We start from the raw sequence: 16,408 nt of genomic DNA, 5'->3' as shown, positions 1-16,408 counted from the left end.
TTTATTGTAAGTTTCCTTTGATTATTATTTTCTTTTATACTGAATATTTTTACTGAGACCGGCTTTGTATCCACCAGCACCCGTGTAAGCAATAAACAATTCAAGTCAAGAGTTTTATTTGTCACGGTATACAAGCATACAGTGAAATGCCCGCAGCGATTGTGCAATAATACAAGTAATAACAATAAGACATAACAGGTATAATGTACATAAAGTTTACAAAAAGCATGGTAAAAGACATGCTAAGGTCCTGCGATAGTGCAATGGGGTGTTAGCTACGGATGAGGCACTGGGTCTTATGTACACTACTATACAATACTATACTATTCAATATACAGTTATACTATATATCCTTATGCTATCTTGCTATATTCATCTATTTACTATACAAGAACCACTCCCGTTCTTAACAAAAAAATATGTAAGTGACCTTTCCATTGTGTAAAGTGACCGTTGAGTGTGAGCGTGTGCAGCATGTGTGTGTGTGTGTTTGTGCTAAAGTGACTGTTAGTGTGTGAGCGTATACAGTATGTGTGTTGTGTGTGTGCTCATGTGTGCTTGTGTGTGGAGAGTTCAGTGTTCAAGACTCTGATGGCCTGGGGGAAGAAGCTGAGCCGAAGTCTCTATGTCCTAGTTGCTGGTGTGCGCAGGCATTTGCCTGACTGCAGCAGCTTGAACAGGCTGTTGTTGGGGTGGTGAGGGTCTTTCATTATTCTGCAGGCTCTGGATTTGCACCTCTTGTTATAAGACCAGCAGGGGTGGTAGTGCAATAGCCGTAAGTAGTAAGCTCAGCTGAGCGCACCACTCTCTGTAGGGCCTTCTTGTCCTGTGCCGTGCTGTTTCCATACCAGGCAGTGATGTTTCCAGTCAAGCTGCTCTCTACAGCTCCGGAGTAGAAGAAGTGGAGTATCTTCACCGATACTCTGAACTTCCTTAACTGTCTCAGGTGGTAGAGGCGCTGCTTCGCCTTTTTTTTTACGACTGAGTCTATGTGTGTTTTCCATGTCAGGTCCTCTGAGATGTGGACCCCCAGGTACTTGAAGCTGCTCACCCTGTCCACGGTAGCCCCCGTTTATCCACAGTGGTGTGTGTGTCCCCTTCTGTGTTCTCCTAAAATCCACGATCAGCTCCTTGGTTTTACCAATGTTCAGGAGCAGGCTGTTGTCCTGGCACCAGCGTGCCAGTACATCAACCTCCTCCCGGTAGGCCTTCTCGTCGTTGTTAGAGATCAGCCCCACCACCACTGTGTCGTCCGCAAACTTCACTATGGAGTTGAAGCTGAACTTGGCCACACAGTCATGTGTGTGTAGAGTGAATACAGCAGGGGGCTCAGAACGCAGCCCTGGGGGGACCCGATGCTCACGGTGATGGTGTTGGAGGTCTGACCCCCCACCCTGACCGCCTGGGGCCTTTCACTCAGAAAGTCCAGTATCCAGGCGCTCAGAGCGGAGCTCAGACCCAGCTCGATCAGCTTGTTCACCAGTCTGGTGGGGACTATGGTGTTGAACGCTGAGCTGTAGTCAATGAGCAACAGTCTCACATAGCCCCCCTTCTGACGGTCTAGGTGAGAGAGGGTGCTGTGCAGTACCTGAGAGACCGCAGCGTCAGTGGACAATTCATCTTTGAATCGACATCAGAGCTGTCTCTTCTTCAATGGAGTCAAGTAGCTAACTGTCCCTGTTCTCAGTCCACCACGGCCATCGAAGCACCACGAGACTGGTGGCTGTCACCCCTATCGGCAACATGACAGAGATTTAACTGGGGTGTTAACCCTCTCACTGCCACACTACAGAAGGTTAACCCTTTACTATCACACTGTTACCATCTGAGGGAAAACGGGTGTTTTGGGGTGTTTTTCAATGTATGTGATGTATAGATTGGGGGGAGATGGTAGCATCTAAAGGTGCCAGGTCAGAGAGATCGAAATGTGCATGGCTTGCCTTAGCAGAGGGTGGTGGAAGAGGTGGTTCAGAGCGAGCAGGGTGATTGTGAGCACCACACTGAGCAGGGCCAAATGTTGACATTCCGATCTGGAACACATTGATAATAGCATGCACAGGGCACAGACAGCAGAGCGGAGAGAGGTTCGATCATTAATGGAACAGTAATGAAACGTTTAGAATGTGTGTGAAAGGTTATTAGCAGTTGTCATGACAGCGCGTCGCATGACAACCAGAAAGGGGGCGGGCCGTCGTTGCTATGACGAAGATCTATAAATCAAACAGTGGTTCCGGGTAGGGGCAGACTACAATCTGACTGAGACTAAGAGGGAAGAAACCATCAGAGACTCTCATCCCTCTCACCCTCGCCGGTGGGGGGGGGAATGACACATCATCATTAGCATCGGCTAACGGGAGAAGGGTTCTGGCTAGACAAGGCCTGAGCCACCATTGGACTGAATAACAGCAGAGACGATAGCAATGAAAATACAATCTGATAACATCTGGGCTGAGGCTTCTGTTTATATCAATAAACAACGCTCTTTCAAGAAAGGTATGCTGTCAAGGTTCTTCTTGCGAAGGTGGTGAAACATTATGGTGGCGGTTTGCACTAACGGGGAGAGATAAGGATTGTACAGCCAGTATATGAGACGTCGGGATCATTAAAAGTACACAACGCAGAGGGATTGGACGGAGAGATGATAACACAAGAAGACGTGATAATGGCCGATTGATCAGAATCGAACACGTCGGTAGTGTAATAGTAAAGGGTTAACCTTCTGTTGTGTGGCAGTGAAAGGGTTAACCTTCTGTGCATTGTCGCAGTGAAAGGGTGTTAACTGTGTGTCTAGTCACCAAAAGGATTGACCCCTGTTACATCAGCATAGCGTCACCATGGCAACCTCTCTCTGGCGCCCCACGATCACATCCCCAGCTCTGCTTCTCAGAGGACGCCTTTGACATCTCACTAATGCATTCACTAGTCTGATACACACACACGCACACGCACGCACACGCACACACACACACACACACACACCACACACACACACACACACACCACACACACACACACACACACACACACACACACACACACACACACACACACACACACACACACACACACACACACACACACACACACACACACACACACACACATCTTCACTACGAATCTAAAACGGTGACTGCTCGTTCTACCCGCCAAAGTGTCTGGTAAGAGTGACAGAGTTATACGCCACTGCCGAAATTCTACCCGCATTTGGCGGGTGTTAATGTCAAGCACTGGTTCCATGTGAGTAACACTACTTCTCAACTGGATTATACTCCGGCCCTTTATGTACGTTTGCTTTCTACCCCAAAGTTAAGGAACTTTTTACTGGAGCCGAAAATAGTGAAATGGCCACTGTGATGAGAGAACATCGTCTCATTCCAACACGTAGAGACTTCTTTTTATTTTCGTTTAAGATTTATTTTTTAGCGTTTATCGCTAAATGAGGAGAGGATGAACGGGAGAAGAGGCGGGGAAGACATGCGACAAATGGGAGTCACCGGGAGTGGGAAGCGAACCCGGGACGGCCGCTTCGCGACGCAGCACGATACATGGTGTGCTACTGGAGCGCCCCCCAACACGTAGAGACTTCTATCCTCACTGAGCACTGTTACAGTGGTGCTTCTATACTCACTGTTACAGTGGTGCTTCTATACTCACTGTTACAGTGGTGCTTCTATACTCTCTGTTACAGTGGTGCTTCTATACTCACTGTTACAGTGGTGCTTCTATACTCTCTGTTACAGTGGTGCTTCTATACTTACTGTTACAGTGGTGCTTCTATACTCACTGTTACAGTGGTGCTTCTATACTCACTGTTACAGTGGTGCTTCTATACTCTCTGTTACAGTGGTGCTTCTATACTCACTGTTACAGTGGTGCTTCTATACTCACTGTTACAGTGGTGCTTCTATACTCACTGTTACAGTGGTGCTTCTATACTCACTGTTACAGTGGTGCTTCTATACTCTCTGTTACAGTGGTGCTTCTATACTCTCTGTTACAGTGGTGCTTCTATACTCTCTGTTACAGTGGTGCTTCTATACTCTCTGTTACAGTGGTGCTTCTATACTCACTGTTACAGTGGTGCTTCTATACTCACTGTTACAGTGGTGCTTCTATACTCTCTGATCACTGTTACAGTGGTGCTTCTATACTCACTGTTACAGTGGGGCTTCTATACTCACTGTTACAGTGGTGCTTCTATACTCACTGTTACAGTGGTGCTTCTATACTCACTATTACAGTGGTGCTTCTATACTCACTGTTACAGTGGTGCTTCTATACTCACTGTTACAGTGGGGCTTCTATACTCACTGTTACAGTGGTGCTTCTATACTCACTGTTACAGTGGTGCTTCTATACTCACTGTTACAGTGGGGCTTCTATACTCACTGTTACAGTGGTGCTTCTATACTCTCTGTTACAGTGGTGCTTCTATACTCACTGTTACAGTGGTGCTTCTATACTCACTGTTACAGTGGTGCTTCTATACTGACTGTTACAGTGGTGCTTCTATACTCACTGTTACAGTGGTGCTTCTATACTCACTGTTACAGTGGGGCTTCTATACTGACTGTTACAGTGGTGCTTCTATACTCACTGTTACAGTGGTGCTTCTATACTCTCTGTTACAGTGGTGCTTCTATACTCACTGTTACAGTGGTGCTTCTATACTCACTGTTACAGTGGTGCTTCTATACTCTCTGTTACAGTGGTGCTTCTATACTCACTGTTACAGTGGTGCTTCTATACTCACTGTTACAGTGGTGCTTCTATACTCACTGTTACAGTGGTGCTTCTATACTCTCTGTTACAGTGGTGCTTCTATACTCACTGAGCACTGTTACAGTGGTGCTTCTATACTCACTGTTACAGTGGTGCTTCTATACTCACTGTTACAGTGGTGCTTCTATACTCACTGTTACAGTGGTGCTTCTATACTCACTGTTACAGTGGTGCTTCTATACTCACTGTTACAGTGGTGCTTCTATACTCACTGTTACAGTGGTGCTTCTATACTCACTGTTACAGTGGTGCTTCTATACTCACTGTTACAGTGGTGCTTCTATACTCACTGTTACAGTGGTGCTTCTATACTCACTGTTACAGTGGTGCTTCTATACTCACTGTTACAGTGGTGCTTCTATACTCACTGTTACAGTGGTGCTTCTATACTCTCTGTTACAGTGGTGCCTCTATACTCACTGTTACAGTGGTGCTTCTATACTCACTGTTACAGTGGTGCTTCTATACTCACTGTTACAGTGGTGCTTCTATACTCACTGTTACAGTGGTGCTTCTATACTCACTGTTACAGTGGTGCTTCTATACTCTCTGTTACAGTGGTGCTTCTCTAAGACTGAAAATATAAACAGCTTTGGAAATTGGAAGCAGAAACTGCTCTACACATTGTCATTATTAGACAAAAAAAGTTCCCCATTTGTAGCTGAAGGAAACAAGGATAAAGAAGAAAACAAAAGCCCAGCCACTGAGGGGATTCCAGGATCATTGCCAGTTCAGGGAGTATTACTCACATATAATCCAGACACAAACTGGGTAGGTAGTAGGGTTGGGTACCGTTCACATTGGAACCGATACCGGTACCTGTGAATCGATACCGGTACCCAACGATACCTTTTTTCGGTACTTTAGTCAATTTTTTTTTTATCTGCCTACCTCAGTTGTAAGAAATGTGTCCAAACTTCAAATGATTTATTATCATTATTATTTATTTAGAACAATTTGTTAATATAATATATTGTAGCGAGCATTGTCTGCATCTAGCTTTGTAAAGTGGAACCATACTTGCGACTGTTTTCGGCTTGCCATTGCCCCGACTGCTTTGTTGTTCAGCAAGTGCTTAAGTGGGAGTCCTTGTTTCGTTTAGGGATGAGCGAATACGTAACAAGACTCCAATTTTCGGCTTGCTGAACCTTAAAAGCTCATCCGCCTGTCATAATCACAGCACGGGCGTACTTCACTCCCCCTCCTTTTCCCCTCACGTTCTCCACACGCTCCTCTTCATCCCCCTCTCCATCCACTACACACTCCTCCTCATCCTCTCCTTCTACATCCACCCCTTCATTTACCCTTATACGACCAGCATCACTTAACTTCACGCCACCTAGCCCAGCTGCACTCCATCCCCCTAATTCACACGCGGTCAGGCACCTCACTCTTCACAGCTGCACCCTATCCCCCTCTGATGAGGTGCCTACTTCTACTCCTCGACACTGACCAGAAGTCGTCGTGGTATTAAATACCACTACCCAGGTACGACGTCTCTACCTAAAAGCTCTGCTGGAATCTACCCTTTGTATTGCCTTGCTCTAACCTGTTCTCTCCTGTGCCCCAAGGACCGCCGTCCCTGCCTGGACGTCTCCTGTCCCCGAAGAGGACCACTTGCTCACCCGCTGCAGCTCAGCAGCCCCCAAGACAAGAACAGGACCACTTGCTCGCTCGCTGCCGCCTCAGCAGCCCCCAAGACAAGAACAGGACCACTTGCTCGCTCGCTGCCGCCTCAGCAGCCCCCAAGACAAGAACAGGACCACTTGCTCACCCGCTGCAGCCCAGCAGCCCCCAAGACAAGAACAGGACCACTTGCTCACCCGCTGCCGCCTCAGCAGCCCCCAAGACAAGAACAGGACCACTTGCTCACCCGCTGCAGCCCAGCAGCCCCCAAGACAAGAACAGGACCACTTGCTCGCTCGCTGCCGCCAGTCACCATTGCCTTGGCTTGGGCTGATCGCTATACTAACTCGTTTGGCTGGGTTAGGGGGAGGGAAGCTGTGGGTGGGAAACTGGCGTTGTGGACAGCGACGCCTACAGGTCAGGTCTGGGCGCTTGCTCAGCGGAGGCAGGACTTGAGGAAGGTGACCTCCCACGCATTACACTTCACCAATGAGAGCCCTCGCTGCCAGGTGAGAAGAGAGCCACTGGCTGTCGCCGCACGTGTCGGAGGAAGCGTGCGGATACTTCATGGTTCCCTTGTACCGACCAGTAGGAGAACATGCGCACAACAACCAGGTAGGGGAGGGGGGGGAATTGGCACAACGACTAAAATTGGGACGGGGAGAAAACAGAGACAAATCGGAGAAAGAGAGATACAAAAAAAAAAAAGAGAAATAAAAAAGAGAAATACAGAAATGCTGTTTGGGGTTTCGGGGGGTTTGTGACATAAATAATAGAGTAGTGAAACGTGGAGTCCCAAACACAGCTATGTGCTTTTTGTGTTCTTGTCATTTTGTCCAAGTTACCAGTTTGTTAAAAAAAAGAAAATAAATCCACTTCCCCCGCAGCTATTTCACTAATTGCCCTCCAGAGTTAGCCCCTTTCGTGACTGTGATGCACCGAGTGAATCCACAGTCACTCTCAGCTACGCCGCGACCAGGCTAAAAAGAAACTACCAAGCGTGATCGGGGGGCTCGGGGTGGGTCAAAAATATATCAGATATGAATTTCAAAGATACCCAGCGTACAATATGGGTTTAACACAGCTTTAACACCAGCCAAACGCCTGGTGCGCATGCACGGTGACACCAATGGCGGAAATAGACGGCTCGCTCTGTAAGTGCCACTCGTTTTGTAACAATGATTTAAACTGTTTATTAGCAACTCCGAGCTTCCAGACCCCACTGTAAAGCTGTGTTAAACCCATATTGTACTCTGGGTATCTTTGAAATTCATATCTGATATATTTTTGACCCACCCCGAGCCCCCCGATCACGCTTGGTAGTTTATTTTTTAGCCTGGTCGCGGCGTAGCTGAGAGTGACTGTGGATTCACTCGGTGCATCACAGTCATGAAAGGGGCTACTCCAGAGTCAGAACTGAAAGAAGAGGAATCAGAAGTGAATGAAGTTAGGAAACAAGGGCATTTTAACACTAGCACAGCCATGGAGAAAATGCCACTAATTCCCACCAGGAACGGGTCAGATGACCTGACAGCTTTATGAGAAATGTTAAAGTGTTAAAGTAAGTGGGCATCACATCACCCTAACCCAGTCAAACAGTCACTGACAGTACTTGGCACAGGCTCCTGTTTGAAACTACGGATGCACCAATCCGATATTGATATCGGATATCGGCCCGATATGACTAAAATATCGGAAACAAAAAAATATATATATATATTATTTATTATTTACATTTTTTTTTATTTTTTTTATAATAAATAACAATTCAGTACAATTATATCTATGTGTTAATTTGTTACATTTTGTTTCACCAAGTTAGGAAAGTAATGTTTTAAGCACAAAAGAATGATCCCAATCTCTTCCATACAGTGAGGCATACAGTTTATTAATTGAACAATGGGTATCGGATCGGTATCGGCTGATCCCAAAGCCCATGTAACAGAGTTTATTGTGATTCCACTTGTCAAGGTAACTAAGACCCAATAGCATGGCACTTAATGGTTCTAGGGATTCTTATAGGTTGGTGGGCGTTTCCTTGTGGGCTTCAACCCAAGTGTTCACGTTAGCGTGGCACCATTACATGAGGAAGCAGCCCATGGTAGGTTCACAGATGTACACCCAGAATGAACATAACATTCCTAAATGTTTAACTCTCACTATTAGTTGGAAGTATTAATGTAGGCATGTTGACAATACATTGTAGACGGTAGCGACCGTATGGTAAATGTGTTAAAATAATAATTAAGTGAGATTGTGTCGAAAATGTATATAACTAGCCCACATGTTAGTAGGCTAATTATTCCCAATTCTTCTGTAGTGAACGGTGTTCGAGGGGTCTGATGAGCCGACCACATAACCTGTCTAACCAGGATATTTTGTGTGTTACCAGGTACAAAATATTGTCATTTGATTGTACATTGTTTATTATTTCATGTTATTATATTAACCATTACATGAGGAAGCAGCCCATGTGAACGGTGTTCGAGGGGTCTGATGAGCCGACCACATAACCTGTCTAACCAGGATCTTTTGTGTGTTACCAGAATAAACCACCCAAGACCGTGGATCAAGTGTCTGTCTTTCAATTAAAAAAGTACACAACGCATTGGTTATAATGGTGCCGCGACCGTGCTTCTGGAATCGTCATCGAGGGATTCGCCACGTTCCAGAAGAAGAACTGGTGTTGCAGCTGAGTGAGTCCGCCTGACTCGCGCTGTATGAACAGGATGCTGATCAAACAGTAGTGCAGTGTTGCACATTCGCCACAAGGTGGCAGCATCGGATAATTTATCAGATTAAAAACGAGTAGAGTTTTCCCTCAGGCAGCAGAGCGCAGTATTGCACATACGCCACAAGGTGGCAATGTTGATCTATTTATCAGGACGAACACATTGTGTTCTGATTTGAGTGGAGCAGGGATTTAAGATTTTTTTTTATTCAACTACTCTAGTTATCTGTATCTTACTGTGGTTTTTGGTGATTCCTAATACACTTTCACACAGGTTTCTAAAATATAAGAGGTTTTCTTTTTGGTATAGGTGATTTTACACAACATTCTGTGTTTTATTTGACTGATAGTGTGATCAGCTTGCTGATTTTCTTTTTATTTTCTTTCATTGATACTGGTATGGTGTCGTTCAAGATAGGTTGACTATTTGGTGGACAAGAGTACTGGTAAAGTCTGATTATTAGGATTTTTTTTAGTATACTGGATACTTATTAGGATTTTTTATAGTATACTGGATACTTCTGCAGATGGAGGGTGGTGAATACTCTGGAGTTGGGAGGGGGCAATGAGGTACACTCCGATTCCATCAGTTGGGAGGCCTAGCACCAGTTTTCAGCATTCACCTCTCACATCTACACCTATGCCTAATCTTGGAGAGTTATCAGATGTCAATGACAGTTACTCTGGTTTGCCACAACTGAGTGCAGTTAAATCAGAAGTACCTGACACAAATATTGGAGATCCTTCAGTGGAGATGGTAGCAGCCATAGCGAAGCAGATTGGGATCTCCATAGGGGAGAGTATTGCCGCATGCCTAGAGTCAAAGGGGAGCAGTGGGATGGGGTACAATGTTGCAGCAAGCACATTCAACTCAGGCGGGACGGTCCCTTCCCTGGTAAACATGGTGGTTAAGTCTGAGATTAGGGAGCCAGTGTGCTTTAGAGGTGATGGCTCTGATACATGCACAGTGTATGAATGGGAGTCAGTAGTCAGGATATACTAAAAAGGGGGATCTCAGTGGCAGAGCAGGCTGAGGAGGTCATGAGTAGGCTCATGGGGAGGGCACGAGAGGTGGTGAGAGTAAGCATACGCAGTAACCCCTCTTTTGATCTGTCTAGTGGCCCAGGTCCTATTTTTGATATGCTAAAACAGCACTTTAGTGACACTGCTTTCTCCACCATGCCGTTAGCTGACTTTTATTCCACCATCCCTCTGGTGAGCAACCTTTTGATTATTGGCTCAGACTAAACAGGGCTATGGACGTGACCGAGGACTGTCTAAAGAGACAGAGTAAGACAATTGACGATCCATCTCGTGAGCTCACAGCCATGTTTATTAGACATTGCCCTGACCCTGAACTGTCTCTCATATTCAAGTGCAAGCCTTTACCACAGTGGACAGCTGCGGATGTCCATGAGAGGCTGGTTGAACACAGAAGGAATCCGAGACAATCCTCCTGGCCAAAGGTAACCCCTGCCATCACTACGCTGCAACAGGAAGTCGGTGCAGCTGGTCATCCCACATCACCTGTTGCTAAGCCTACTATTGAGCCTGCTCCAATGCCTGCAACTCAAGCTTCCCAGGGGCCCACGGACCAATTGGAGCGTATCATCGGTATGCTGGAGCGTGTTCTTGAGCAAAGGCCTCAGCAGCGCCAGTTTCAGGGTAGGACAGACAGTCAGTATCCAAGAGGCCAAAATAACAGAGGCAGGCCCCCGGTGGCCTGTGAGGTGTGCAGGGATGTTGGGCATACCACACGTTCCCATTGTGTGGCCAATCACCTCTGCTTTCTCTGCTATGCATCTGGCCATGCCCGTGCGGAATGCCCCAAGTCTACAGCGTGGCAACCATCTGGTGTGGTGTCTTCAGAACCCACCTCTTGGCAACAGGGAAACTAGAGGGCCAGCATTTGGGGGGGGGGTGGGTGTCGGGCCTTCTATCGATACCCCAGTAATGAGAGATGATGATTTAGAGTCCATTTACAAGAGTGTGTGTAGTGAAATGAGAACAGTGACTGAAGTTGTAATGCAGAATACCCAGAAGCTTTCCCCTTATGACGATCTGTTTCATGCAAAAGTATTGCTTGGCGGCAAAGTTGAGGTGAGGGCCATGCTCGACAGTGGGTCGATGGCTTGTTCGTTGAGTGCAAAGATTTTGCCACAACTCTTACAGGAAGGAGTGTTGAAAAGCCCTGCATTGAGCCCAACAGACGCGATTCTTGTGGGATGCGGTGGATCAAAGACTACACCCTTAGGAGTGTGTGAGCTGGAGATGGAGGTGTTTGGCTGTCGTGTGACTGTCCCAACATTCGTGGTTGAAAATCAGGGAGATGACCTCATCGCTGGCAGTAACCTCCTAAAGTACTTGATTCGTCAGCTAAAGATATCAGGGGACTTGTGGAACAAGGGGCCCACATCTGAACACGGTGAAGCTGAACACCACAAGTTATTGAGTTTGATGGCCAATGTGGAGATGTGGACCGGAAATTACATCCCTGACAAAGTGGGGGCCGTGAAAATAAAAAGAGCCGTGACTCTAGAGCCCTTCAGTGAACATTTGGTATGGGGCAGGTTACAGAGTGTGAACAACATCTCAGCTGGTAGTGCTGTCATTCTGGAACCCAGCTGTGTGAAGTCAAGACCGGGATCAGTCCTGATTGGGAAGACAGTGGCCCTGCTGAGGAATGATGGATGGCTGCCAATGAAGGTGATAAATCCCTCTGGTAGATCAGTGACCCTCAGACGAAATGCCAAGCTTGCTGACGTTTATCCATGCATGGCCTTGGAGGATTTTGACTGCTCTGAGGTGGATGACGATTCACCACCCCTTTTGCAGCAACAGGTGCAGAGGGCAGATGATAACCACCGTGATGAATCGAGTCTGACTGATGATACATCCACCTTATCGGACAGATGTGACAGAGAAGAGGAACCTGGTGGATGTGATGGCAGTCCTGATTCAGTCTTACATGGTTTAGGGTTGTCTGACATAGATCTTGATTCCTGTGATGTGTCCTCTTCGGGTAAAGAAAAACTTGTGCATCTGATAGCTCAGTACCAGTCTATATTTTCCAGGCATAAGTTAGACTGTGGAAGGGCTACAGGCTGTCTTCACCGGATTCGACTCAGTGATGAGAAACCCTTTCGCTTGCTGTTACAAAGGATCAGATTAAACCGAATATATATATTTATTTATTGATATATATTGCATAGTATTTGTATATCGTTTGATATCCCTTGTATATTCCTTGTACATATACACGGAATATCCCTTTAGCCCAGACCATAATATTTCATTCTCCTATTGGACAGCGGTCCACAGGCGCCAGAGCCGTGCCTCCCGAGTCAGGTTCAAGGCCACCGACAAGACATGTCTGAACATGCCCGGCCTTGCCCAGGGCTACGAGACAGAAATGAGGCTGGCACTAGTTTGTTCACCGTGCATATAAATATGGCGCAGGTGAATACAGAAGCACTTAGTCAGAAGTCAAGAGTTACCCAATAAGTTGAAGCCTCACCCACGATACAACGTGCGGTGAAGTATGGCCTGTTTGGCCCCAGAATAGAGCATTGAGACCGCGTGCGAATTAATAACTGAATTGTCAGAGTTTGGCGCTATACCGTCGAGTGCGACATATTTCTATTAAGTCAGTAATAGTCTATTTGTGTATAGTGTATCGTGCGGCTAAAGTTCTACAGTGACCAGCATCACCAACGCTTCCTCGTATTAGCTAGAGTTCTTATCCAGGCTGGGCTGCTTTCATGGCGCTTTCACCCGAGGAGACCTAGACGAGAACCGTGTGGACATGTACACTGGATTAATCTACCCGACGACTACATAGCCCTTTGCGGCTGGATTATATTTGCTTTGGTCCTGTGATTTATGGAGCGGAGAATCGCCGACGCTTACAGGTGTTGGATTTACCCCGCGAGGAGCCAAGTCGAGTCGGCGCCTCAGAGAGCCTGAGGCCGGCTAGCTTTCTTCACTGTGGAGCTACAGTCTACGGAGAACAGCTGTATTCGTCTGTGGATCAAGAGGCTATTGCACCGTCTCCTGTACTTGGAGTCTCCTTAGTCATCGTTGACCAGACTCTCTACTACCGACAGATCCTCTACCCCTGCTGGCTTACAACCAGGGGGACCCTTCCAGTATCTCCCGCTATATATTACTAGTGTACCATAGATATAATTCCCTAAGATTCAGGTTGTATAATTACCTCCTGCGTAACCAGAGAATGGACATTCATTGTTGATTTGCCTACGCACATTCCTTTGCCTTACAAGTGCATTCAAAGTATAATAGAGAAGTATTATGTACCTTTTGCTGCAATAAATACTTAAAGACAACTTTGTGTAGAACCGATTCATTGTGGGAAGTGTTCATTATATTTAGATATCATGTACTGTATGGCCAGTAATTAAAGTACATAAAGCGGTAGTGGTTTAATGATACCATACTTATCAATACAGTCAGGGAATTGTACCCCTCAGTTACAATTGGTCCTTCGAGCCGGAGGGTAACTAGTGTAATATTAATATAGTGGTATTAATATTGACATGGCCTATGATGAACACTCCACAAAACGGTTCTCCTAAAGTAGATCGCCCGCAGCGTAGACGGCAGACACCTCAGTACTTAGAGGATTACGTTGCCAATATACTACCTAGCCTTCTACAGACGGTAAACGCGGAAAAAGTAGATAGTAAAATTATGTCCGACCCTATCAACCAGGCTACCCCGCCAATAGAGGCCCTAGTGGGTTCTAACGTAACTGACCAAGCTCACGGTAGGGACCAGGAGGGACCCGACATGACTTTACCCCCCGCCAAGACCGAAGAAGTAGTCCCCGGAGAGCCCCAGGATAAAGACAGCTCTCCAGGGATGGAACTCTACCCGCTACAAGAAGAGGAGAGCACCCCGGAGATGGATCTCCAGGACTCGCCACAGGAGAACAGATCTCCAACGAGTACTGCCAGGAGCGGATCACCTCAACCAGCGTCTTCCCCCAGCGAGGCGGACAAGATGCTGGCACAGGCGTTCCTCGCCAGCCTAGCAGCCTCAACAGAGCGCGATCGACTCCAAGCACAGACGCTTAGTGAGCGCGAACATTCTTCCATGGAAAGAGAACGCCTTCAAGCGCAGCAACGGAGCGACGAAGATCGTATACGTCTAGAGATTAGACGCCTTCAGACGGAAGAGAATATGGTAAGGGACTAGGGCTGGGCGATATGGCCTAAATATGATATCACGATATTTTCTGACCTTTCGGCGATACACGATACGCATCACAATGTTTTTCTTTTTTTCCCCAAACAATTCATTATGAGGCTTACCAAGACAGTATTTGAGTTTGCAAGCTAACATTAAAGACAAAATAAAATACCCATGCATTTAGCATTTTTATATTATATATTAGATTTAGATTATTGGATTATTAGATTATATATTGCATATATTTAGCAATGAGATATTATATGATTTAGATATGAAATATGATGAATTGAAAATGGGGGACCCTGATGTAAACAAGACGAAAGTCTTTCGCTGGTCTGCATCCCCTTAACAATTGTATGTATTGAGCTGTACTGTACCCATTCTGCAATATGTTAATAAAGTTTTAAATCAATCAATAGGATTTTAGCATTTTTATGAAACTACTGTATATTTGTATGTCTCTAAATGTTTTGATGAATTGAAAATGGAGGACCCTTATGTAAAAAAGCCGAAAGTCTTTTTCTGGTCTTCATCCTCCAGTCAGTCCACTGTTGTTGTATTGAGCTGTATGTACTGTATTGTTTAATTTGTACCCATTCTGCAATCGTTAATAACGTTCATTCATTTTGATTGACAGTCGAGTCTGCCAATTATGTCACACCGCTTGTACCCGCCCTGCTGTTCTTAGCACCAATCGGCGCCATTCTTTTTTTACTTCCTGAATGCCCTCCTTGATTTTAACGAGAGCTCAGCTCAACGACAACAACAACAGCTCACCGCAGCCGACGAGTGATTACTAGCGCACCGCAGCATGACAACGAGGCATAATGATTTTACTGCAACAAATGTTATAATAAAAGCCTTTCCATACATCTGTCTGATTGAAAACTTTATTAACAGACCGCAGAATGGGCACGCACAACTCGGCACGGACTGAGATATGAACAGTAACGCTTGCTATCTATGTCGTCATCGGACGTTGCTATGTTTGGGTAAATACGCTGATGTGTAACTATATAACGTGTAACTATATAATGTTGATGCCACAAAACGAATGCCTTTGTTAATCATAAGTACTAACTAACTTTGATGCAGTAGTGTGTGTGTGGGAGCGGCGTTGTTCAAAAGTTTGAACGGGGTGGACCAGATTGCCAGATTGACGCGACACAATCCTCTTGGGCAAAACATCACGATATCCACGATACGTTAAAAAAGTGTATCGTTAATGAACTGTACCCGATATTTATATAATATCGTCATATCGCCCAGCCCTATAAGGGACCGGGCCGAAGCCCAGCGCGCCGCCGCCGAAGCCCAGCGCGCCGCTGCCGGTGCCCAAAGAGAAGCAGAGCGCGACCTCGCTCTCACCAAGCGCGAAGCCGAGCGCGACCGATTACAAGCGCAGATAATGGAGCAGCTGATCACCAGGGCAACACCCCCTCCCTCCGCACGGGGTTCCAGGGCCTCGTCAAGACAAGGGTCAAGGGCACCCTCCCCTACCCGATCAAGCGACCCTGAGCCCGACCACCAGAGAGAGCCTATACCCCCCTCCGAACCCCTTCCCCGACCGGTCCAAGTGAGACCCAGCTACAAGGAAGAAACGGTCTACACCGCGGAGAGGCTAAATAGACGACTACAGGATCTAGAGGACCTGCCAGAGGAAGAAGAAGAGGGAGAGGAGGAGAGTCAAGCCCGACAGCAGCACAGTACTCCACAGGACCAGGAGGTCCAGTACAGCCCAGGCTCTACCCCCGCGGCTCTGCGCTACAGACCCCCGACTCAATTCACGGGTGAGCTTGACGCACGACCAGCCCCGAGGAATAGCACCTGGATACGCGGGCCATGGTACCCAGCAGGTACCAGCCCACCAAGAGGCGTAAGAGGAGACTCGCTAGGAGGCCTCTCTTCCAACGCTCACCGATGTGCCAGCCATCCATGGCATCACACATTGGCACACCGACGTTTCCGGACTTCACCCACGAGAACAGAGCACAGTACACGGAGCTACGAATGTGCTTAGAGACAATGATGTCCGATGTAGCTGATGAACCGTAC

At 46.7% G+C, this 16,408-nt stretch overlaps 1 protein-coding gene across 1 annotated transcript in view; it reads right to left on the bottom strand.

Annotated features, from left to right (window-relative positions):
* The window catches only part of LOC311231824 (voltage-dependent calcium channel gamma-4 subunit-like), a gene marked incomplete at both ends in the record, with an annotated part of 90,955 nt that extends 81,048 nt beyond the window's left edge, over positions 1-9,907 (bottom strand). Inside the window, one exon of the mRNA XM_084318446.1 lies at positions 9,862-9,907. Within this exon, the coding sequence (XP_084174572.1) occupies positions 9,862-9,907 (46 nt within the window). The remainder of the gene's footprint in view (positions 1-9,861) is intronic.
* Between the last annotated feature and the right edge of the window lie 6,501 nt (positions 9,908-16,408).

This window comes from Notolepis coatsorum, assembly GCF_963971535.1.
Source record: "Notolepis coatsorum genome assembly, chromosome: 7".
Taxonomy (NCBI): Eukaryota; Metazoa; Chordata; class Actinopteri; order Aulopiformes; family Paralepididae; genus Notolepis; species Notolepis coatsorum.
Note: the sequence above shows the minus strand (reverse complement) of the source record. Positions and strands in the feature narration are given on the sequence as shown.